At 40.5% G+C, this 24,280-nt stretch overlaps 1 protein-coding gene across 3 annotated transcripts in view; it reads left to right on the top strand.

The window, feature by feature from the left end:
- The window catches only part of LOC126279063 (protein lethal(2)denticleless), a 64,898-nt gene extending 45,920 nt beyond the window's left edge, over nt 1-18,978 (top strand). For all 3 annotated transcript variants that reach the window (XM_049979499.1, XM_049979501.1, XM_049979500.1), the window contains exons 8-9: nt 14,922-15,124; nt 16,787-18,978. In XM_049979499.1, coding sequence (XP_049835456.1) covers nt 14,922-15,124; nt 16,787-17,692 — 1,109 coding nt within the window. In that variant the 3' untranslated portion in view covers nt 17,693-18,978. The remainder of the gene's footprint in view (nt 1-14,921; nt 15,125-16,786) is intronic.
- Nucleotides 18,979-24,280: the final 5,302 nt, after the last annotated feature.

Here is a 24,280-nt window from a genome sequence, read left to right as displayed (position 1 = left end):
GCGCTGATATGAAACTTCCTGGCAGATTAAAACTGTGTGCCCGACCGAGACTCGAACTCGGTAGGAGACGGATACTGGCAGAAGTAAAGCTGTGAGTACCGGGCGTGAGTCGTGCTTCGGTAGCTCAGATGGTAGAGCACTTGCCCGCGAAAGGCAAAGGTCCCGAGTTCGAGTCTCGGTCGGGCACACAGTTTTAATCTGCCAGGAAGTTTCAGTTATGAATTTTGTTTGTGGTTATGAAGTACTTATGTCAAGAGATCAATTCTTCACTAGTTCTAGGACCGACCATTTTGCTGAAAAGTTATTACTAACTGAGAAATAAATTGTGACCAACACTTGCCTTAAAAGTGTGTTCCTAAGTCAGTAAGCACCAGAAGGGGAAACTGTGCTGAAGAGAAACATCCTGGTGGTGTTGAAATTCTAATGTACCTCTTCATACGATTCAGTGTTTCAAAAAGTATCACATTCGGGTGAATTAAACTGTAAGAATGATGTGTGCAAGGTTTTTTGCCCCCCCCCCCCCCCCCCCCCCCCCCCCAATTCACTAAAACATTTTGTATATGTAACAATGGAAACTCCAGGTTGAGGTAACAATAATACAAGGAAAAGGTAGATTTCTACTTACCATAAAGATGAACAGGCACACCTGAAAGAGTTTTTCACCTTAACTTTCGGCCACAGCCTTTGTCAGTAAAGAAAACACACACACACACGCACGCACACACACGACTGCCATTTCCGGCTGTTCAGACCAGAATGAAACTGTCAATAGAACGAAAGCAGTAGTCTGGAGGGGGAGGGGCAGGGGGAGGGGGGTTGGGGAAGTGTGCCATCTGGCTGCAGCATGCAGGGACTAGGCTGCCAACCGATTGTGCCTGTCTGCAACTAAACGTGTCATATTTATAGTAGGTAGCAATCTTTCTTTTCCTGATATTTAGCATATCTACTTTTTTAAAGAATAGATAAACCAAGTTTTATTATTTAAAATGAAACTACACACACATTTATAGCATTCACACCTACAAAGCTAGTTCTTGAACAATGTACTAAAAACAGCAGTCCAGCTACCCCATCCAGAGTGACTGAGGCCAGTCTCAAATGTGTTAAATGAAAAGGTGAATTGTCAGAATTTGTAAATTAAGAGCTCCAAGAAGCCAGTTCAAAGTATCCATCATGAGAGTGGCTCTTGTAAACTAAATATGTTTTGTTCAGTATCCCAGATTTTATATATATATATATATATATATATATATATATATATATATATATATATATATATATGTTTATTTTCCAAGACTTACGAAGCAGGAAAGTGCCGGCAGACAGGCACAATGAACAAAACACACAAACAGAATTACTAGCTTTCGCAACCAATGGTTGCTTTTTCAGCAAAGAGGGAAAGACGAAAGGATGTGGGTTTTAAGGGAGAGGGTAAGGAGTCATTCCAATCCCGGGAGCGGAAAGACTTCCCTTAGGGGGAAAAAAGGACAGGTGTACACTCGCGCACACACACACATATCCGCATGGTCTGTGTATGTGCGGATGGATATGTGTGTGTGTGTGCGTGTGTACACCTGTCCTTTTTTCCCCATAAGGTAAGTCTTTCCACTCTCGGGATTGGAATGACTCCTTACCCTCTCCCTTAAAACCCACATCCTTTCGTCTTTCCCTCTCCTTCCCTCTTTCCTGAAGAAGCAACTGTCGGTTGCGAAAGCTAGAAATTCTGTGTGTGTGTTTTATTTATTGTGCCTGTCTATCGGCGCTTTCCCGCTTGTTAAGTCTTGGAATCTTTGTTTTAATATATTTTTCCCATGTGGAAGTTTGATCCTTATTTCTTTTTGTCTGTTACTGTTGAAAGAAAGTCATACTTCCATCTGCTTGACAGCTTAATTTGAATGAATTCTTTCTCTGCTTTTTTTTTATTATTTCTCTCCAGTCACATTATATGCTTCTTAAGTGTTCACTCGAGAAGGGGAAAACATTGAATCTCATGGCATTCAAAAACAAAATTTACTAACATTTTTTCAGGCGTCTGTTAATAGCATCAATGTACGTAGAAAAATGCATCATGATACCTGCTATCTTGTAAATTGTGTGTCCATAACTGGTTTCGGTCGTGGACAATGTTCACAGTGGAAAAATTTTTACAGTGGTAACAACATCACATGGCATTAATGTATTCAGATAAGAATGGCATTAATGTATTCAGGTAAGAATAAACAGCATCATCGAGTCAGAAATGTAATAAACATTTAACATAGCTTTCAGTACAGTGGAAGTGGCACAATCAACAAAAAATGAGATTAACTACATGAAAAATTACACTTTCTGCCACCAAATACAAGACACCATTGTACAGTGGATTGCTTGTTACTGGCAGATTTAGAAGTGGAACAGTTGCAATAAAAGGCTCTGAGAAACGTGGCAGTTCTATTACACCTTTTGATATTTAATCTGAAACATTAATTTGATTATGCTGCTGAAAAATAATTCAGCTCTCACAAAACACATTTGAGTTTCAGAATACCCTGACCAAAAAGAAAAAAAGAAAAGAAAAGAAAAAAAAAAACAAATAGCGCAACATCAAGGAGGTGTGTGACATAATCTAAATGTGGTTCCCCTGTGGGTTGGATCCGGGGTCTAGAATAGGCCCGAGGTATCCCTGTCTGTCGTAAGAGGTGACTAAAAGGAGTCTCTCATATTTCGGCCTTTGTGATGGTCCCCTGTAAGGCTTGACCCCCATTTTTCAAAATTATCCCGAAGAGTGAGCCAATTGGGGAAGGGCGCCTTACATGGTGCTTTGTGTCCATTGTGCATTGAGATCTTTAGCCCATTCTTGTTGTCGCATTTTAGTCCCATTCATTCTCCATCTCTTGGGCGAGGACACCTTCCTGAGTGCGTTTTCCACCATGCACTACACAGTGTCGCTTCCTGCGTCGATGATGACCATGGACTTCTTTGCACCTGTTACCCAGCACGGAAGCCAGTCCATTGTGGTGAGGCAACCATGTACCCTGTTGGTTGTAGCACCTTGTACCCTGTTGGTTGTAGCCCCCTGACCACACAGGGACTACTCTGCTGATGCCTGTGCCATTAACTCCCCATGTATGCCAAGGTGTAGATGCCCATCCCCCTTGGGCGTTGGGACTACTAGCAGTGGCCATCATGCCAGGTGGCCTTTGCTGCGGCTGGGTGGCGCCCGTGGGGAGGGCACCTGGTCGGAGTGGGTGGTATCAGGGCAGATGACATGCGATGAAGCGTAGGTCCATCATCTCATGCTGCTGGTGAAACACCAGCAGTCTCCAAGAGATCATGAGCTCAATTCAACGCACAAATTGTTCACCTCCCTGGCCACCCCATGGGAGGAATGTCAGGATAAGGATGGCAGAGGATCTTACTCGCACTGGTACCTTGTATGTTCGAGAACTGATGAGGATTCCTCAGTTTTTTGTTGAACATTTAGAGGACAAGATTTGGGAGGTGGAGGGATTGTCCAAAAAGAGATCTGGGTCAGTCTGGATCAAAACAGCATCCTCTGCACAGTCACAGATGTTACTTGCTTGTGACAAGCTGGAGGATGCTTCTGTAACCATCACACCCCATAAAAGCTATGGTCCAGGGTATGATATTTCACAACGACCTTCTTTTGCACCCTGACGAGATGGACGCTAATTTAGAGCGGCGAGATGTACATTTCATCCGGTGTGTCCACCAGGGTCCAAGGGGTAATCAGGTTGCCACCAGTGCCTTCATCTTGGCCTTCGAGGGTGATACATTGCCTGAAAAAGTCAAGGTGATGGTCTGCCGCTGTGATGTAAAGGCCTATATCCCTCCCCCGATGCAGTGCTTTAAGTGCTGGAAGTTCGGCCTTATGTCTTCCCTTTGCACTTCCAGTGTCACATGTCGAGATTGCAGACGTCCATCACATCCCAATATTCTATGTGCCCTACCTCCCATCTGTGTCAACTGTGGAGAGCACCATTCGCCTTGCTTGCCAGACTGCAGAAAGGAAAATCATGGCGCACAAGAACCTGGACTGACTGACCTACACTGAGGCTAAGAGAAAATTTGAATGCCTGCATCCTGTACGTGTGACATTGTCTTATGCCGCCGCTATAACAGTTCTGGCCCCATCAGCTCCACAAACCCCAGTAACCTCTCAGAGCCAGAAGACTACACCTGCCCCCTTTATGGTGGAGGGCTGGGACGGCTATCCCCACTTTTAAGCTAGAGAAGCATAAGTCGTATTCGGCTTCTCTTACTGGGAAGGGGTCCCTTGGGTCACTCCCTTCCTAGGTTTCTGCTAGTGGGAAAGAAGACACCCGCCAGTGGCCGAAGAGCTCAAAAGCAGCTGGTCATAGGGCTTCACACCGAGTCAGTGAAGTCCTCTCAGGCAGGGAAACCCAAGGAACAGTGAGAGAAACCCAAAAAGAATACCCCTAAGACCAGGGTAATTGAGGTGGCACGCCCCACCACCGCTACCTACAAGCTCTGTTTTTTAGGACGCAGTAGAGATTCTGGCGTCCGATGAGGACCTAGATCTCGCCAGATCCTCAGACACAATGGATATAGACTGCTCAGGCAATAAATCGATGGCAGCAGGTGACCCTAAGGCGAAACTGCCAAATTGAATGTTCCATGCCTTCCCAGTCTCACAATGACGTCAATCCTCCTGTGGAATTGCGGCATCTTCGACCCCCCCCCCCCTCCCCCCCGCCCCCCACCGCCTTGCTGAGCTACAGCAGCTGTTAACCTTTACACCTGCTATCTGCATTGCCTTCCAGGAATCCTGCTTCCCAGCAGTGCAGACCCCTGCCCTTCGTGGCTATTAGGGATATTACAGGAACTATAGCGACTATAATAGAGTGTCAGGTGGAGTTTGCGTTTATGTCCTAAACTCAGCCTCTAGTGAAACTGTGCCCCTTAAAACCCCTCTTCAACTGTGGCTATCAGAATAAGGGCGACACAGGAATAACTGTCTCCAATGTGTATCTTCCTCCAGATGGTACAGTACCCCTGATTGTATTAGCTGCACTGACTGATCAACTCCATAAACCTTTCCTACTTTGGGAAGATTACAACGCCCATAACCCCTTGTGAGGTGGACAATACTTCCTGGCTGAGGCAGAGATGTCAAAACTTTACTGTCTCAGTTTGACCTCTGCCTTTTAAATACTGGGGCTGCCACACATTTCAGTGTAGCTCATGGTAGTTTCTTGGCCATTGATTTATCAATTTGCAGCCTGGGACTTCTCCCATCTATCCACTGGAGAGCACATGACGACTTTTGTGATAGTGATCACTTCCCCATCTTCCTGTCACTGCCCCGGCATCAGGCCCACGGACACCTGCCCAGATGGGCTTTAAACAAGGCGACTGGGAAATTACCACCTCTGCTGTCGCTGTTGAATCTTCCCCACACGGTAACATCGATGTGATGATTGAGCAGGTGAGTACAAAAATTGTTTCTGCAGCAGAAAACGCAATCCCTTCTTCTTTAGGGTGCCCCCAGCTAAAGGCAGTCCCTTGGTGGTCGCCAGAAGTCGCTGAAGCAATTAAGGAGCGTCGGTGATCTTTAAAGCGGCATCCTTCCCTGGAGCATCTCATAGCCTTTAAACAGCTCCGTGCCTGTGTTTGCTACTTTATCAAACAACGGAAGGAGGAGTGTTGGGAGAGAGATATATCTCCACCATTGGGTGCCACATGTCACCGTCCCAAGTCTGGCAAAGATCAAACGTCTTTTTTAGATACCAGGCCCCAACAGCTGTCCCCGGTGTTACTATAAATAGCGAGTTATGTATTGACACAATGTGATTGCCGAGCAGTTTGCTGAGCACTTTGCTCAAGCCTCTGCATCCGAGAGTTACCCTCCAGCCTTTTGCACACTCAAACGGTGGCTGGAAGGGAATGTTCTCTCATTCACTACACGCTGCAGAGAATCCTATAATGCCCCATTTACGTAGTGGGAACTCCTCAGTGCCCTTGCACATTGTCCCGACACAGCTCCTGGGCCTGATCGGATCCACAGCCTGATGATTAAACATCTCTCATCTGACTACAAGCGACATATCCTCGTCATCTTCAACTGAATCTGGTGCGATGGCATCTTTCCATTGCTATGGCGGGAGAGCACCATCATTCTAGTGCTCAAACCCAGTAAAAATCCACTTTATGTGGATAGCTATCGGCCCGCCTGAGTGTCGGTGCGGCGCCCGGTTGACAGTGGCCCATATTCTGGTGCACTGTCCCACTTTGACTGCCCGGCGATGAAATCTTGGATTACTGGATTAGTTGCCGCTCATTTATCTGGCAGTGCGTCATTGGTTGATTTAGTTTTACGTTTTATTCGTGATGGTGGGTTTCATCATTTGATCTAAGTTTTAGCACATTTCCTTTGTCCCTCTGTGTCCTCCACCCTTGTGTTTTTAGGGGCGGAGAGTGCTGCAGAGTGACTGGCTTTTCCTTTTTATTCTCTTGGTTGGTCAGCCACTGTAATCTGCTTTCTTCTTTTATTGTCTTCTGTTTCTAGAATTTCTCTGTGGTTTTCTTGTCCTCAATTGTTCCTTTTAGTGTTTGTAGCCTTTCCTTTGTTCATGTGGTTTTTCCTTTCTTTCTGTTTTGTGTTATATGTCTTGTCTGTTTTATGCTCACACTTGCGGCATTGTTGTATTAGAAACAAGGGACCGATATCCTCGTAGTTTGGTCTCCATTAAATACATGCTGTAATGCTCGTGAATGTTAGCCTGCTTCATATAGGAAGGTGCTTCTGTGCATGGAGGCGGAGTGATAGGGAGGTGCGGAGCAAATGAGATTTGCACATGGCGGCAGAGAGCAGGCAAACAAAGTCCGTGTTGCAGAACTGTGTTGCTGCGGACAACAATCAGGTTAATTTGCCTTCGATACGTCATATTATATGTACAGATCCATGAGGGAATAATACATTTTAAAAGTTGTTTCGATCAGTTGTCTACCTGAGACAAATATTACTTCTAAGTCTTGAGATTGTGTCCATTGCTCCACAGCGATTGTCTGTATGATGTCAGAGGGTGAGAACAGCTGATACGGCTTTGTAAAGAGTCAAGAACAATTTTTGTCTAATGACAAGGTCATCGAAAATAGTTGCAGTAATTGCCAATTATTGCGATTTGCACTGTATTATAAGTAAAAATGTAATACATAACAAAATAAACTTCGAACTCAAACCAAAATCATTATATTTGTTTGACACTGCTGGTACTGATATAATTTTTTATATCGTAAAAATTGTCAGTATGTTATCACATTTTTTGTAGTCAACAAGGTATTATGAGTTGAAAATAACTCGTTTGACGTTACAGTGGGAGAACCTATTTATGGCCCATTGAACAAGTTCACAATGAACCACTTCCTGTGAATAACTCAAAGGAATGCTGACTGATAATGTTAAAAACCACCGCTATCTCGACAGGTAACCCTCCCTTTCATTTTAAGGCGTTTTCCAATTTGTGCCATGAAAATGACAGGGCTTTATGTGTCGAAATATGCGAGATTTTGACAAATTTATGTAGCTGCATTCTCACGAGTAATACAACATGTTGGGAAAAGCTTAACTTCGCCTTGGGCAATGTGTTTTACATTATAGTCTGAATACTTAACTGGCTACATATTCCTAATCAATAAATGCTAGGAAGTTCTCATGTACAGTGTATGCAATCGATATGTTAACAAAAATGTTTTTAAACTATGAGTCTTTAAAACCAAGACAGATCATTACTTTACTCTGTTTCAAAGTCTACATCGTAATACCATCTGCTATCTGAGTCCATGTCTGAACCCTATGATTGGAAATTTAGGATGATACGTTCAAGGCTTTTATCCATCTTCACCTCCTTGTGAAAGTCTTACTTTTGAAACTTTTCAGCATGACACACACAAGTATGCCCACACTGAAGGGGACCCTGTCTATTGCTTCATGTACAAGCATTTCAGTGTCTGTTATCTTGAATGTTTTTTTTCCCTTATTTTTTTTCACCCACATAGCTTGTATCCTGTGATTGGATTATACTGACAGTAATATGTCGGTAAATGCAAAACTATGCGACCACATTCACATGCAAGGAAGTCAAATTTGTACGTTCTGCTGCATAACTTTTATAAATTAACGAGCTGTAGGAGTTCAGCATGAGTGTGGCTTATATTGTCTGGAATATTTTTAGTTTTCAGTCAGAGCACAATATTCCCTTTCCTGATGCTTGTACGTGGTCATTTCTCTGTAACAGCTTAATGATAACTGTCACTGTAATTAAAGTGACAGACTTTGAAGCTAGGTATAGTAAGAATTGTTCAGTGAATTACTTCTTGAAAGCGACAGCATTCATTTCTGAATGGTAGTCACTGCTGTTTTTCTTACACCTAATTATAAGTTTACTCTCAGGAACCAAATCATAAGAAGACTCAGCAAGTAGAATAAGTATCTGAGAACCTTTTCCTAAGGGAACTTTAAAACCGTCAGTACCATCACTTGTTTTCCAGCAGATGTTCATGGAATGATTCTGATCACCCATGTTTCACCACTGTAATACACTGTAGAACAACCACCTCCTCTCGTATCGTGCATCTTTACAACAGATGTGCTTCGAGTTGCTTCTGTGTCACTTCTTTCAGTTAAAAACTCTATCCTTAAGATGTTTAAAACCAACCTCCGGCATTGCTTGTGAAGCATCTACATCTATATGATTACTCTGCAATTCACAATTAAGTTCCTGGCAGAACGTTGATAGAACCACCTCCAAGTTATTTCTCTACCGTTCTCCTCTCAAACAGTGCGCAGGAAGCACGAAAGCTTTAATCTTCGCATGCGAGCTCTAATTTCTCTTAATACAATAAGATGAACCTTCCTCTCTGTTTAGGTGGGTGCCAACAAAGTATTTTCACACGCAGATGAGAAAGTTGGCGACTGAAATTTTATGAGGAAAAACTGCCACAACAAAAAATGCCTTTGTTTAGATGATCGCCAACTCAAATCGCGTATCATATCCGTGGCAGTCTCTCTCCTATTTCATGCAAATACAAAACAAGCTGCCCTTCTTTGAACTTTTTTTGATCAATTCTATCCGCTGTGGATCCCACACCTGACAGCAATACTCGCAAAGAGGGTGGTAAAGCATAGTGTAAGTAGTCTCTCTAAGTGTTCTACCAATAAATCACAATCTTTGGCTTGCTTTCCACACGATGTTATTCATGTGATAGTTTCATTTTAAATTATTCATTATTGTAATCCTTAAGTATTCAGTTGAATTTACAGCCTTTAAAATAGTGTGTTTTACCCAGTAAACCAAATTAGCGGATTCCTTTCAGTACTCATGTGGATGACTTCAGATTTTCATTATTTAGAGCCAATTGTCACTTTCCTCACCATACAGATGTCTTGTGTAAGTCATTTTCTAATTAGTTTTAATCTCTGATGACTTTACAACACAGTAAATAATAGCATCATCTGCAAACAGTGTAAGAGGGCTCCTCAGATAGTCCCCTAAACCATTTATTAGATGAGGAACAGAGGAACACCTATAACACTTCCTTGCAAATGCCAGATAACACTTCTATCGATTTTCCATTGATTACTATATACAGTGATCTATCTTGCAGGAAATCACGAAACCAGTCACACAACCAAGGCGACACTCCATAGGCATGCAATTTAATTAAAGTTGCTTTAGAGGAACTTCACATTTATTGCCATCATATGACAATTTCATTTGGAAATCACACTAAAATGTTAGCAGATACACATTCACAACTATATTGCTACAAGAAACTAACATCAACATCAGAGTGAATAATTCGGTTGCTGTGTGAATGAAACTGCATTGGCGCAAAATACAGCAACTGCACAGCATGTGGGAGAGAGTTTCCTGCAGTTCAGTTTGTAACTTGCAGCTAGCTGCTTGGAAAGAGAATAAGTCTCACTGGCTGTTAGCAGTGACTGGTGAGGGATGCGCAGAATGGCTGAAAATAGGGCTGCCTTCCAACATGATGCGAGCTATAGTTACCTTTGAGGCTGGACATGTGAGTTGATGTCTGTCAAGAATGCCTTAAGGCAACAAAGATGCTATTATCAACACCTTATTGAGCTTGAACAAGATCATGTAATAGGGCTAGAGAAGCTGGATGTTTCTTCTATGATACTGCTGAAAGACTGGCAGAAATGTACCCACTATACATGATTGTTGGTAGTGGAAGCCATGAGAATGTAGTTGCAGAAAGATCAGGCTCTGGACAGCTATGTAACACTACCAAGAAGGAAGACCATCATATTCAGTGTATGGCTCTGGTGCATTCTACTGCATCTGTAGCAGCAATTTGAGCAGCAGTAGGTACCACAGTGACACAACAAACACTTGCGAGGTTACTTCAGTGACAGCTCAGAGCCATATGCCCTGTAGCGTGCATTTCACTGACCCCAAACCACCGCCATTTGTGACTTCAAGAGTAGTTAAATGAGACCTCGTTGGAGGGGAGGTTGGAGGCCTGTTGTGTTTTTGGATGCAAGCTGGTTCTACCTTGCCTCCAATTATGGCTGTGTGTTGGCCAGAAGGAAGCCAGGTGGGGGGGGGGGGGGGGGGCACCTGCAAACAACCTGTCTGTGTGGTAGACACCTGGGCATACACCTGGGGTCGTGATTTGGTGTGTGTCTTTGTATGACAGCAGGAGCACTCTCATGGTTATCCCATGCCCACTGACTGCAAACTTGTACATCAGTCTGGTGATCAAACATGTTGTGCTGCCAAACAGCATTCCAGGGGGTGTTTTCCAACAGGGTACCACTTGCCCTCATACCACTGTTGTAACCCAACATGCTCTTCAGAGTGTTGACATGTTTCCTTGGCCTACTCAATCACCAGATGTGTATCCAGTTGGGATATCATCAGATGACAACTCCAGTGTCATCCACAAACAGCATTACCTCTTCCTGTCTTTACTAACCAAGTGCAACAGGCATGGAATTCCATCCCATAAAATGGCATAGTGCTTGTTTGTGTGCTTGTATCCAGCATTCTGGTGACTCATCATCATCATCAGTTTTCTGCTATATTATCAGGTCCTTTTACTCTCAATTTTCGGCGATCTGTTGCTTCCTTCTGAGGGCTGCTGTATGTTGTACCGTCCATCACGTAATCCAGTATCTGAAATCTCTCTCTTCCTCGCTTCCTTTTCCCTTCTACATAACCTTCTAAAACTGTTTTTACCAATCCATCATTCTTTCTTAAAATATGCCCAATCCAATTTCTTTCTCTTCTTTTTATTACATCTAGTAACTGTCTTACTCTCCCACTCTTCTCAGTACCTCTTCATTTTTTACTCTGTCCATCCAACTTATTGTTTCCATCCTCCGCCATGTCCACATCTCAAAAGCCTCCAGCCTTTTTCTGTCTTTCTTCCTCGAAGTCCATATTTCAGTGCCTTACAGAATAACACTCCATAAAGACATTTTATGAGTCTCTTCCTGAGTTCTCTGTCCAGACCGCTGCAGAAAATTCGCCTTTTCTTATGAAATGCCTCTTTTGCCATTGCCATCCTTGTTTTAATTTCTGTGGTGCACTTCCAGTCAGCGTCTATCCTGCTTCCAAGATACTTAAAATTTTGAACCTTTTCTAATATTTCTCCATTCAGTATAATTTTTATTTCTTTATTTCCTCCTTTGTGTTAATTTTCATTCCATAATTTTTTCCGCTAGCTTCAGTGGTGTCCATCAAATCCTTCGATTCTTTTTCCCCTGTGGCTAGAAGGACCATGTCATCAGCAAACCTCAAACACCCTACTCTTCTTCCTCCAATTTCTACTCCTTTGTCATCTAATGAGCATTGGTCAATCATATTTTCCAAGTAGAGGATGAAAAGAGTAGGTGATAGACAGCATCCTTGTCTTATTCCTTTTCCTAGTCCGATCCAGTTTGTATTTTCTCCTCTAATTTTAATTGAAACTTTTTGATTAAGATATAATGAGTTTACAAGTCTTCTGGTTTTCCAGTCCACTCTATTTTCCCTCATTATAGTCGCCAGCTTGTCCCAAACCACATTGTCAAATGCCTTTTCTAGATTGATTTGAAGCACATAAATAGGTCTCTTCCTTTTTCAGTAAACCTTTCTTGCTAGATTTGTAGGAGCTCTATTGCATATCTGGTGCCTGTATTCCATCTGAAGCCAAACTGCTCCTCGCCAAGATTCTCCTCCATTACTTTTTCAAGTCTTTTATTAATTATTCTTAGCCTAATTTCACATGCAGCCAAAGTGATGTTTAGTGTCCTGTGCTCACTGCATTTCTTGGTTCCTTGTTTTTTTCGGCAATGGAATCATTACTGTTGTCAGAAAGTCCTCAGGCCATTCACCACTGTCATATATTTTATTACATAACCTCAATATTTCTCTTATTCCATCTTGGTTCAAGCATTTTAATATTTCTACCGGTGTCATATCTGTACCTACCGGTTCGCCATTTTTCATTGCAGCTATGGCAGACTTTACTTCTTTCATTATGATGGTTGGTCCTTTCTCGTCATCACTTACACTGCTGAGTGATTCAAGTTCCAGAGTTTCTGGTTTGTGATCTGTGTCAAATAGCTCTTTTAGATATTCTTCCCATCTCTGGAGGACATCATCGCAATCTTTGTACACTACCTCTTTGTCTTTACTCAAAATTTCCATAGTAGCACTTCCTGCTCTGTTTTGATCCCATGTCATAGTCCTACTCTGCTGTATAGTAAGTTGTATCTTCCTTTCTTGTCCAGTTCTTCAATTGCATCACATTCCTCTTTTAGCCAATTTTTCCTAGCCTGCTCTCTTTCTCTTCGCAGTTCATTATTTAACCTTTGGTACATCTTTCGTGCAACTTCAGTGGTCTTCTTTTTAAATTTTCTTCCCCCTCCATCTTTGATATCATTTCTTGTGTGACCCATGTGTTTTTTGCCCTTTTTACCTTTTAAATATCCTAGATTTTGCTGTCCTGCTTTAATGATTCCTTCTTTCAGCATATTCCAGCATTATCAGGTGGTTCTTTGTCTCGTAATGTGTTTAGAAACTCCTGAGACAGCATTTTTGTAGTATTTTCTTTGTTGGATATTATCTTCTCTAGACCCCACTTCTTCACCATGGTCGCCTTCTTCAGTTTTTTCATTCTTATTTCTATTTCTGCCATAAATAAATTGTGGTCGCTATATCTGCACCTGGTAATGTGTGCACCTTCTTGATTCCATTTCTGTATCTTTCTTCTATTAGTATAAAATTGATTTGGTTTCTGTATTTATCCCCTGGTGATTTCCAAGTGTAGAGCCTCCTCTTGTGTTTCTTGAACCGTGTGTTTGCCACTATCAGCTGCCTTTCCCTGCAGAAGTCAATTAGCCATTCACCTCTATCATTTCTCTTTCTAAGACCATTAAGACCATGACTGCCTACTATGTTTTCCTCTTTCCCTTTCCCCACAATGGCGTTCCAGACTCCCATTACTATTTTGCAGCATTTTTTTTATTTTCGTCCATTGTTCTCTCTATTACATTGTACGTTCCCTCTACAGTTTGATCATCATGTTCTGAAGCTGACATATACACCTGGACAATCAGTAAATCTTTTTGTGCTCCTTTCAGCTTTACACCAAAAACCCGGTCATTTGCATAGCCCATATATTCCACACATTTAGCAAATTCCTTTGTTATAATCATTCCTGCTCCATTCATTCCTTTTACTTCTCCTCCTGTGTAGTACAATAAATATTCATCTGACTGTAACTCTCCACATCCATTCCATCTTACCTCAGCAACTCCAACGAGGTCCATATGATTCTTTTTCTATCTGTCTTTTAAGGTTTTCTAGTTTTCCTGCTTGTAGCAGTGTTCTAACATTCCAGGTACCAATCCTCCTTTTAATTTTTTGCATCCTTCCAAGCTGTCCCGCCCCCTGCCCCCCAGCCCTCTGGGGATCTGATTGATGATTGGGGGACTATTTTACCTCCGGATACTGATTTAACGTGAGAGGAAGCCATTTTTGTGCATAAAATGGAGACTGCATTATGCAGGGTAGATAATCTACGGTGATATTCCGTTGCCTTTCGCAGTTCTGGAGGCTGCCTCTAACGTGGGATACAGACACCTTTAGCAGTCACCTGCTCTGGATCAGACACTGCATGAGGAGTATAGGTTAGAAAATGAAAGGCCCCTAGCCCTCGAAACCTAATAGCATCAGGGTCGGAAAAGAAAAAGAGCTGCCCAGGGGTGGCCAGATAGGAAAAGTAAAAGTGAGGAGCCTGGCACAAGTAAGTGGAAGCAATGCCAGGACTCAGCTCGGGGCCCTGTGGTCGCCAGCCACGTACTTACTAGGTGTAAGTCCCTGACGAGATTCTGGTGACTACACCAGTTATTAATGTACCAGCATTTCACATTTTCAATGGCTTAACTTGCACTTACATTACTATATGATCTTGCAATGTTAATTGCTTCCACATGTTACCTAGACAAATGTATTCCAAAAATTTCATTACTCTACATTAATAATTTCTTGGTGTTGCGATCTTTTTCTGTAAAAATAACTGTTTTTCAATTGCACCACACCTCTACAAAACTTAGAGCAAACTGTGTTTCTAACTGAGTTTCCTAAAAGCATTGCAGCAAAACCTCGTTGAACTGTAATGGGTGGCAACTGGTTATGGTGACAGTATAAAATTTGAAATTTTTTTTTTTTTTTTTTTTGCTACTAGCACACATGCAATTTTTTTAAATAATTAGTGCAGGTTAACAAAAAGCTTCGTTTTAAGCCTGCACAAATTTCATGTGATCTAAATTATGGTTTGAAATGCATATCCTTATGTAATTTACCATTTACCACTTGTGTGGTTTATCATTAACAGAATGATTTTGTTTTTTGTAACCTAAATAGCCTTTTTTTTATTTACAGTTTCAACATACTCTGGGCATGAAACAGGTTCGTTTTATGTTAGAACTTGCTTAAGTCCAGATGGCCAATATCTTGTAAGTGGCTCTAGTGATGAAAAGGCTTATATTTGGAATACCAGCCAGCCTGGTAGACCAGTGACAACACTGGCTGGACACTACTTAGAAGTTACATGCGTTGCATGGTGTCCTGTTGGTGATATGCAGGTTAGTATGAATTGCTAAATTGTGTGTTGTCATTGATCATATTAATCTGATATTGGGAACTCGATATAACACCCTGGTGGAATAAGCAGTGGAATGGATAAGGATTAACATTTGTGGAGGCACTGAGTGGTGAATAGGCACCCAAACAAGAAGGAAATAGTGGCTCAGGTTTTGGACAATCTTCTACCTTGGATCTAACTGTACAAATCCCTGCTTTGTCTCAGCAGTGGTGGTATTATTGTGTTACGTCACATCTGAGAGTGATTATTATAATCACAAGTAGTTTAAATTTTAAAGACACTAGGAATGAATTTATGCCAATTATATTACTCTTGACTCATTTGGTTTCTTCTATCAGGACCAGATTTAATCCAACAATACAGTTCCTTATGTACTTGTTTTTCCCACTTCTCTTATTTCATGCCTTATTCCCTGCTTGTTTATCAGGTTGCATTTTCCTGTGATTACATGGATATTTTCTCTGTTGGTAGTTGGTTTTAAACCCCTAATTAAATATTTTGTAAGGTGGTTCGTTCGTTGCTGCTTGGTATAACAATTTGAAATAGAATTACTTCAAAATTTTCTATATTATACTGTAGAAAATTCACCGTTTGTTTTCAGTAATAAAATACGAAATTCCACTTAAGCACAATCTGCAAAGTAATGGAGTAATCTCCCTGTTAAAATCTTTCAAAATGGCAGAAATGCTTATCAATTACGTTATACTGCCTGACGCGTCAGAAGGTAGTGATGGCAGATAGAGAGAGCAAATGCCTTCTCTTTTGCCAAACATTATAAAGTGTTGCTATGGACAATAGTGCATAAAACTGAATGGTTTCTGAAGTATGGCCACTTCACAGTCTGGGGGAGACCATTTATCACCATCCAGCACTATTCATGGCAAGGTGTCTGGAGGAAGACTAAATCTCATTGTACGAATGGTGTCTGTTCTTTCAGACATGGCCAGGTGGTGCAGTGGTAAACACAACTGCCTAGTAAGTAGGATACCCTGAGTTTGGCTCCTAGTCTGGCACACATTTTCACTGATTCTGCCTGGTGTCCCAATGCAGCTGATGCCAATAGTTCCTTCCCTTCCCCCACCCCCTCTCCTTCCTATTCCAATTTACACAACAAATCTTATTGGCTGCTGAGAGTTAGTAGAGATGCAGAATAACAGTTTGAAACTGGACTGTCTTGTGATGTAAAGTGCACTGCAGATTGTCGAAGGGTGAGTGACTCTGTATAACCTTCTTGCCCGCCACTACCTTTCAACTCCCGCAACCAATTCCTTTTTCTTCCTGAAGCAGTGTTGTCTTATATTTGCATATATGTGACAGTACTTGGAGTTGTGCATGCTCAAAGTATGCATTGGCCTGCTTTTGCATATTTTAATGATCTTCTGACTTAATCTTTTTCATATTACACCATAAATATTGTGTAGCTTCAAAATGCTATTTTATCTTTTTTTCTCCTGCCAGTTTTGATTTTAAAAGTTTGCCTTAATTTTGTACCTTCACTTGATTTGTCATTGCTGATGCATTAAGTATGCAAGGGGGAAAATTGCAGTCTAATAACCATGTTGTTTCTTGAAATTAGTGTTCTTTTTTATAATAATGCAGCTACCATTTGAAATTTCATATAACAAATTGTTATTATTTTCAGATTGTAACGTGCTCAGATGATGCGCATGTCCGTTATTGGGAAGTTGGTAATGAATACGAAGAGTACAATGAAGTGGAGATTCGAGGGTGGGCAGAAGACATTGTTTCTCCAGGCCTGGTTCCAAGGCAAAAGCTTAGAGGTGTTGCAGAAAAAATTGTGGGACCCACATTTCAACAGGCACAAAACATTGTGGCCACTTTGGAAACAACACCTAGATCCCACAAAAAATACATCTTCAATCATCAGAGAACACCAGTTGTATCAGATATGCAAACACCAGAGTTGGAGGAATGCAAGAGTTGTAACAGTGGCAAACTGGTAACACCCTGTTCAAAATGTTTATCTGCAAAGGATAGAACTACATCTGTTAGAGAGAGACATTCATTGAAAAGGCGCTTGGAAGATATGATGGAAGATGAGGACTCACAGGGCTCTACAAATAAGAAGCGATCAGTTTTATCTCCAATTAAAGAAAACAATGGGGAAATGTTGGAGAGAACACCTAGTGATTCTAGAGGTGCAAGGAGACTTTTCAGTCCTGGAGAGAAAAGTATTGATATGAAAGAAGACAACAACCCCAGCTTTTGTAATTCACGATCTTTGTTCTCCTCTCCAACAGACAAACTCCCCAATTATGTTGTGGATGGGACATCTCCACACCACTTTTGCAACCGGAGTCCACTACAAAAGGAAAATATTGACTGGTTAACTAAATTGCAGAAAGAAAAACCGTGTGTTCTAAAGGCAGCTGTTGTGTCATCACATTATACACCCAAGAGACGTAAACGTTCTGGGTCAGGGGCTGATGGCAGCATACTCAAATTTTTCCGTGTATCAGGAAAAGCAAATAGTGAACAGTCACTTTTCTCTAATATCTCCGTGCACTCAGATGAGTATGAAAAGTAAAGTCTGTGTGTGTGTGTGTGTGTGTGTGTGTGTGTGTGTGTGCGTGTGTGCGTGTGCGTGCGCGCGCGCTCCGAGGATGAGGATGAACTGAATTTAATGCAAGAGAGAATGGAAGTAATTTATATGTACGTGTAAGTTGACTAAAGGAATATCTCCTGCCAGTTTGACTTAGTAAAATGTGATCAATTTTATGTATTTATAAAAATAATTTTAGTTTTGTTAGATTATGTTGAGTGGTAATGCATGGACCTATAGATACACATAATAGATTTGATTTGGTAAACAGATTCTGAAGGTGATCTGTGCACTAGATCAATACTTATTATAAAAATAGAAGACAGACAGACAGACAGATTCATTTCACTAACAATAGTTAGTGGTTACCAACGAGTTCATCACATCTTTGATTATGAAAACTTGGAACTAGATTTCAGGTTTTCATACTTTTTAATAATTACCTTTTAGTCGCCTGCAGACACTCCATATAGCAAGAAACCAGTTTTTGTTTAAGTTGAATGTTCTGTCATTTCATGTCTACATTCTCACAGCTGTATGAACATTACCGTATGTGTACATGTTGTGATATGAAATCTATCATTTGGATTTTCAAGGAAATAGAAGAGCTGACAATATGTATATATGTGTATATATACTGAGATTTTGTCGACAGCAATGCAACAACTGAAATAAATGCAACCTGTAACACTTAATATTTTCACATGTTTCATCATCATTTACCACCAGTCTTATGTCATGCCTTCCAGTTATACAGCAAAGCAGCATTTCTCAGTGTTTTTTGTAGAATGTCCAATCCATACACGGAGTATTTTTGTGGACTTAGCACGTAACTCTAAGGAGTTTAGGTAGTGTGTGATATACAGGGTGAACCCAAACTCTGCTAACAAAATTTTGGAGGTTATTTATGGATGTGACTTGTGGGCTTTGGTGGCTCATTACAGAGTAATAATGCAATTATGCTTTATTTGGTTATTATCCCAATTATCTTTGTTTCTGTGAAAAGACTTCCATATCAGTGAAAAAGTATAAAATATGTTGTCAACAAAATGTATAACGCAGAACTATTGAAAAAGTACTGTTTACAGAAACTGTGCCACTCTTCCATTGAAGTCATTGAACCGATACGTGTGTGTGTGTGTGTGACAGGGACAGAACGATTTGAATAAATGCGAGCTTGAGGTCGAAGAGAAATGGTAATTGCTGTTGTGAACAGGAAGTACTGTACCATGATTGAATGGAACAAGTTTGTTTCTGACCAAGAGGAACAATACATACCATTGACATTTGTGCAGATATTTTCAGTGCATTACAGACACAAAGAAAACTGTAGTAAAAAACCAAGTAAAGTGTAGTTGCTCTGGGATGAGTATCCTGTGGAGACCATTGGTACTTTATACAAAAAATTCCTAAATGACCCCCAAAATTTTGTCATAGTTTAGTCCTGCACACTCTCAGATATTAACCAACTTCTTACATTCCTCATAAATCCCATCATAAAATTAATTCAGTACAAACATGTAAAGTAACCACTTCATAACAGGAAGCTAGAGCAGGCTGTTCTGTGGAATTAGTAAGAATATGGCAAGGTGATTGGCACACCCAGTTTATGCCTTTTGGTCTAGGAGTCAGTGAGCATTGGAAAGTTTATGACAGAGGGATAGTCTTTCGTGCACTCAACAACTCTAAATACTTTATTGGTAAAATAATTCTTAACACCATAACTGTGTGTGGCATAAGTGACATAAATGAGAGTTGTATAGTTGAGTAGTTTGTGCTTATATCACAATGTCAAATTCAAGTCACAGCATCATGTAGTTTTTTATGCAATTCTAGGTAACACTGACAATCGAAGGCTGCCTGAGCATGGGTGAATTAATGTATTAATTATGGTTACACACGGTATCTCAAAAGAAAGTTTATATTTGATGTGTCAAAATAAAATGGATGTTGAAGTCCATCGTCAAAATCCTTATTGTTATTGAAATATACAGTTTAGGAATTTAATTCTCCTTCACTTAAGCAAGCTCCAGTATGCCTATGGTACTCATTTAAATGATGAAAAAAACTTTGCATGACACCTCAACATGTAGACACCAGAATTGTTACTTCACTACTGATGTTTCCTGTCAATTGCTCCAGAGAAGTTGGAATACTGACATAAATGTCAGATTTAACATATCCACATTGGGGTGGGGGAAATCAATGAGCTCAAATCTGGACTGCTTCAGGGTCAATTTATGTTACCCCTCCTGAAAATCAATTTGCCAAGGATTATTTCAAGAACTCGCATTAGACATGTGTGCTGAGTCTCCATCTTTGCTGAAACCATGTTCATTGGTTATAAGCAGGAAAGTTCTGCAATTCAGGCAGCAGAAATTCAGCTAATATCAACAAACAATGTTCCAAATTCATGTAACTGCACATCTGCTCTCGTCTTGTTACTTTTGGCCAATGAAGGGGTTTCTCTTGCTTATGAGTAGGATTCATTGCACTCCATTAGTGTTAAATGATGGGCACTCGGTCACATAACTAACTGCAGCCTATGTCTGGCATCCTGGGGCTTTAATTCTTGCTCAGTTGGATATTGTAAGGATGCAGTTTAAGGTATTTTTGCAGAATTTGGTGCAATTATGTTCTCTACACTTTTAAAGAACTTGGACACTTAAAGGATGAAGAGCTTAGGATCATCACAAACAGACTAATTTACACTCCCCACAGATTTGCTTGTTCTTAATGACCTTGGTCGCCCGGGTGGTCCACTCCTGAGAAGCACTCCATAAGGACTGGATTCCTAAATGCCAAGAAAGCAATGAATGTACCCGCCACTCTCCACAGATTTGGTGCGCATGCACAGAGAGCTCTTAAAACATAAACTTTCCTTGAGACACCCGATATTTTCAGTCGTGGCTACCATCCGTTAGATATCTACATCTTTATTTACCAGTTTCAATCCTTTATGTTGATAACAGAGACTATTGGCAAGCAAGGGAAACTTATTTCAGCTATTATGTACAAAATCTCTGATTAATTAACAAATAAACAAATATAGCTGAGCACCCTTTTCTCAATTTCCGTTGCAGCTTGTGTGCGCAAATGGTGCTTCTTGGATAACTTGTGTAGTTGTCAATATGTATTGTAATGTTTAACATTTTAAATAAAATAAAAAGATAATCGACCTCTATCAGTGAAGTTTGAATACTTAACAGCTAATTTCAGAAGGCTAGCTATCATCATCTGCCTGTTCAGCCTGGAGAAATGCAGTAAGTACTTTAACATTAATGTAATTTAATTAATATGTGCTATAAAGACAAAAAATAGACCAGGCTTCATTATATGAAAGTCATTAACAATACGAGGTGCATTCAAGTTCTAACGCCTCCAATTATTTTTCTCCGGACTGGAAAAAGATAGAAACATGCACATTGTTTTAAAATGAGGCTGCGTTCATTGTCAACATGTCCCAGAGATGGCAGCACCGTACGGCAGATGGAATTTTACCACCAGCGGCGAGAATGAGACTATACTTAAAATGGTGATGTTTTCCTTACTTGAACAGTGTGCAATCATTCGTTTTCTGAATTTGCGTGGTGTGAAACCAATTTAAATTCATCGACAGTTGAAGGAGATGTGTGATGGAGTTATGGATGTGTTAAAAGTGCGTTTGTGGGTGTGACAGTTTAATGAAGGCAGAAACATCGTGTGACAACAAACCGAAACAACTTTGGACTCGCACAAGCCGGTCTGACGACATGATCGAGAAAGTGGAGAGAATTGTTTTGGGGGATCGCCGAATGACTGTTGAACAGATTGCCTCCAGAGTTGGCATTTCTGTGGGTTCTGTGCACACAATCCTGCATGACGACCTGAAAATGCGAAAAGTGTCATCCAGGTGGGTGCCACGAATGCTGATGGACGACCACATGGCTGCCCGTGTGGCATGTTGCCAAGCAATGTTGATGCGTAACGACAACATGAATGGGACTTTCTTTTTGCCGGTTGTGACAATGGATGAGACATGGATGCCATTTTTCAATCCAGAAACAAAGCGCCAGTCAGCTCAATGGAAGCACACAGATTCACCGCCACTAAAAAAATTTCGGGTAACCGCCAGTGCTGAAAAAATGATGGTGTCCATGTTCTGGGACAGTGAGGGCACTACGGTAACAGGTGCAGCCCACGAAAATGTTTTGAAGAACAAATTCCTTCCTGCATTGCAACATAAACGTCCGGGAAGGGCTGCGCGTGTGCTGTTTCACCAAGACAATGCACTCGCACATCGAGCTAACATTACGCAACAGTTTCTTCGTGATAACAACTTTGAAGTGATTCCTCATGCTCCCTATTCACCTGACCTGGCCCCTAGTGACTTTTTCCTTTTTCCAACATTGAAAGACTCTCTCCATGGCCGCTCATTCACCAGCTGAGCTGCTATTGCCTCAGCGAGTTTCCAGTAGTCAAAACAGACTCCTAAAGAAGCCTTCGCCGCTGCCATGGAATCATGGCGTCAGCGTTGTGAAAAATGTGTACGTCTGCAGGGCGATTATGCCGGGAAGTAACGCCAGTTTCATTGATTTCGGGTGAGTAGTTAAGTAGAAAAAAAATTGGAGGCCTTAGAACTTGAATGCACCTCGTATTTCTGTAAAGTTGAGTTGAAGTCAACATTTAAAGAAACTGAGGAGAATATTTCTCTTAAAACTCAGCATAAATACAACAGGATTAATAAAATAAGAAACGTAAACCAAAGTAAATAACGTCCATACATTTCCAGTGGTTTTCGAGTCCCTTAATGCCATCTACTAGCAGCAAAGCCATAAAAATCTATTACTACACAGTTGATAAATAGTGTGCATAATTGCTTGCTCCTCTGTTTCGTGTGTGTGTAAGATCGAACAGAGAATGAAGCCAGGTTGACTCTTCATTGGAGAGTGGCCTCCTCCTATCGTCATAATGGATCCTGTCCAACCGTAGTAAATCTAGCTCTCTTTTCATTTTGCAGAAAAAGTAAATTTTCCCAAAGTTGAGTTATAGTTTCTTTTTGTACTCTTGTATTGGAAATACTCAAACTTTGCCTGTTGAAGATTTGTAATGAAAAAAAGCATAGTGGCTGTGTACATAATATCAAAATTTCCTACCAATGACATTGTTTCTGTTTCCAGGGCTGGTTCGAGAACATTTTCCCACGTAATCTCTTATTTCCCCCCTCCTCCATCCATCCCCTTAAACACTTCCACTTGTGTTAGTTTTCCCTGCTAATTTTGATGCACCATTGTATACAAGTCTTGCACTTAAACACCTCTCCTAGCTTGGTGTTTCAAGTGTCCACTACTAATTCCCTCTCAACTTGGTGCCCCAAGTGGCAACTTGGGCCTTGTTTGTTTTATTAAGCTGTGTCATGAATTATTTCCTAATATGATACCAATAGAACATGTTGTTTGCTCCTCTTGTGTAATTTGTGCATCTCATTATTTCAGTTTCTGTAGTATGTGTACTAAAATATAATAAAACTTACCTGTACTTACAGGTTCCTAAATTTACATTATCACGGTGACAGATAATAAATGATGTTTATTGAACAAAAAATTTCACACTACAGTCAATAAAATAGAATGACTGGCATAGAGAAAAATATATATTGCTAGATATGAGATGTTATATAAACAAAAAACAATACAATACAATGTAATTTTTCACTGCTACTCAGTACATACAAAAGAAAAATTGTGAGACTCATTTTCAAAGAGAAAAACCCACAACTTTTTGAGGGCAACAGCTTAACAACTCCTTGCATCAGTTTGAGATTTGGCATAGAGCAGGTTACATGTTACCTAGCACAGACTAAAACTATAGGAGAAACTTGACACTATATGTACAAGAAATTTATAAATAAATATGGAAAGGGATGTAACTCAAATCTAAAAAATATTGAAGGAGACCTGAAAAATACATGAAAAGTAAATGTTACTGTAGGGTAGAAGATTTCTTGAATGATAACCATGTAAATGTTTCTAATAAGTAACACCAAATATATTATAACCATACATGATTTTTTTAATGACAACTGTCTAAAACAGAATCTGTCTGAAGTAGTTTCAACATATGTATTATAACATCATGTACAGACTAATAAGATTATCTAGTGTTACAATTGACAAGTCTCATAAATCACAACCTTTTATCATCTGAGGCATATTTTGTGATGAGAAAGATTTGCTTTAATTTAATTTGATTGACAGTTAGACTTTATGGCCACACATAAAGAATGACTCCAAACTGAAAACAAGGATACCCTGATAAATGAATCTATAGGAAATGGGTACACAAGCAAAAGACAGGCACTGCAGGAATTGAAATAAATGGTTGGAGCTCCCATTGTAAGTTCCATTGAGAAATATCTAATTTTTATTTCTTGATGATAACTATTTTCAGACACCTGTGTCCATTTTCAAACCATCCCTGCTGTAAGTCACCATCAAGAAATAAAAAATGATACTTTGCAATGCAACTTATGATTGAGCTACAACCATTTATTTGAAATAAGACAAGTTGTGGACCTATTCTTCACCTACAACA

The sequence above is a fragment of the Schistocerca gregaria genome, chromosome 6 (genome assembly GCF_023897955.1).
Source record: "Schistocerca gregaria isolate iqSchGreg1 chromosome 6, iqSchGreg1.2, whole genome shotgun sequence".
Lineage (NCBI taxonomy): Eukaryota > Metazoa > Arthropoda > Insecta > Orthoptera > Acrididae > Schistocerca > Schistocerca gregaria.
Note: the sequence above shows the minus strand (reverse complement) of the source record. Positions and strands in the feature narration are given on the sequence as shown.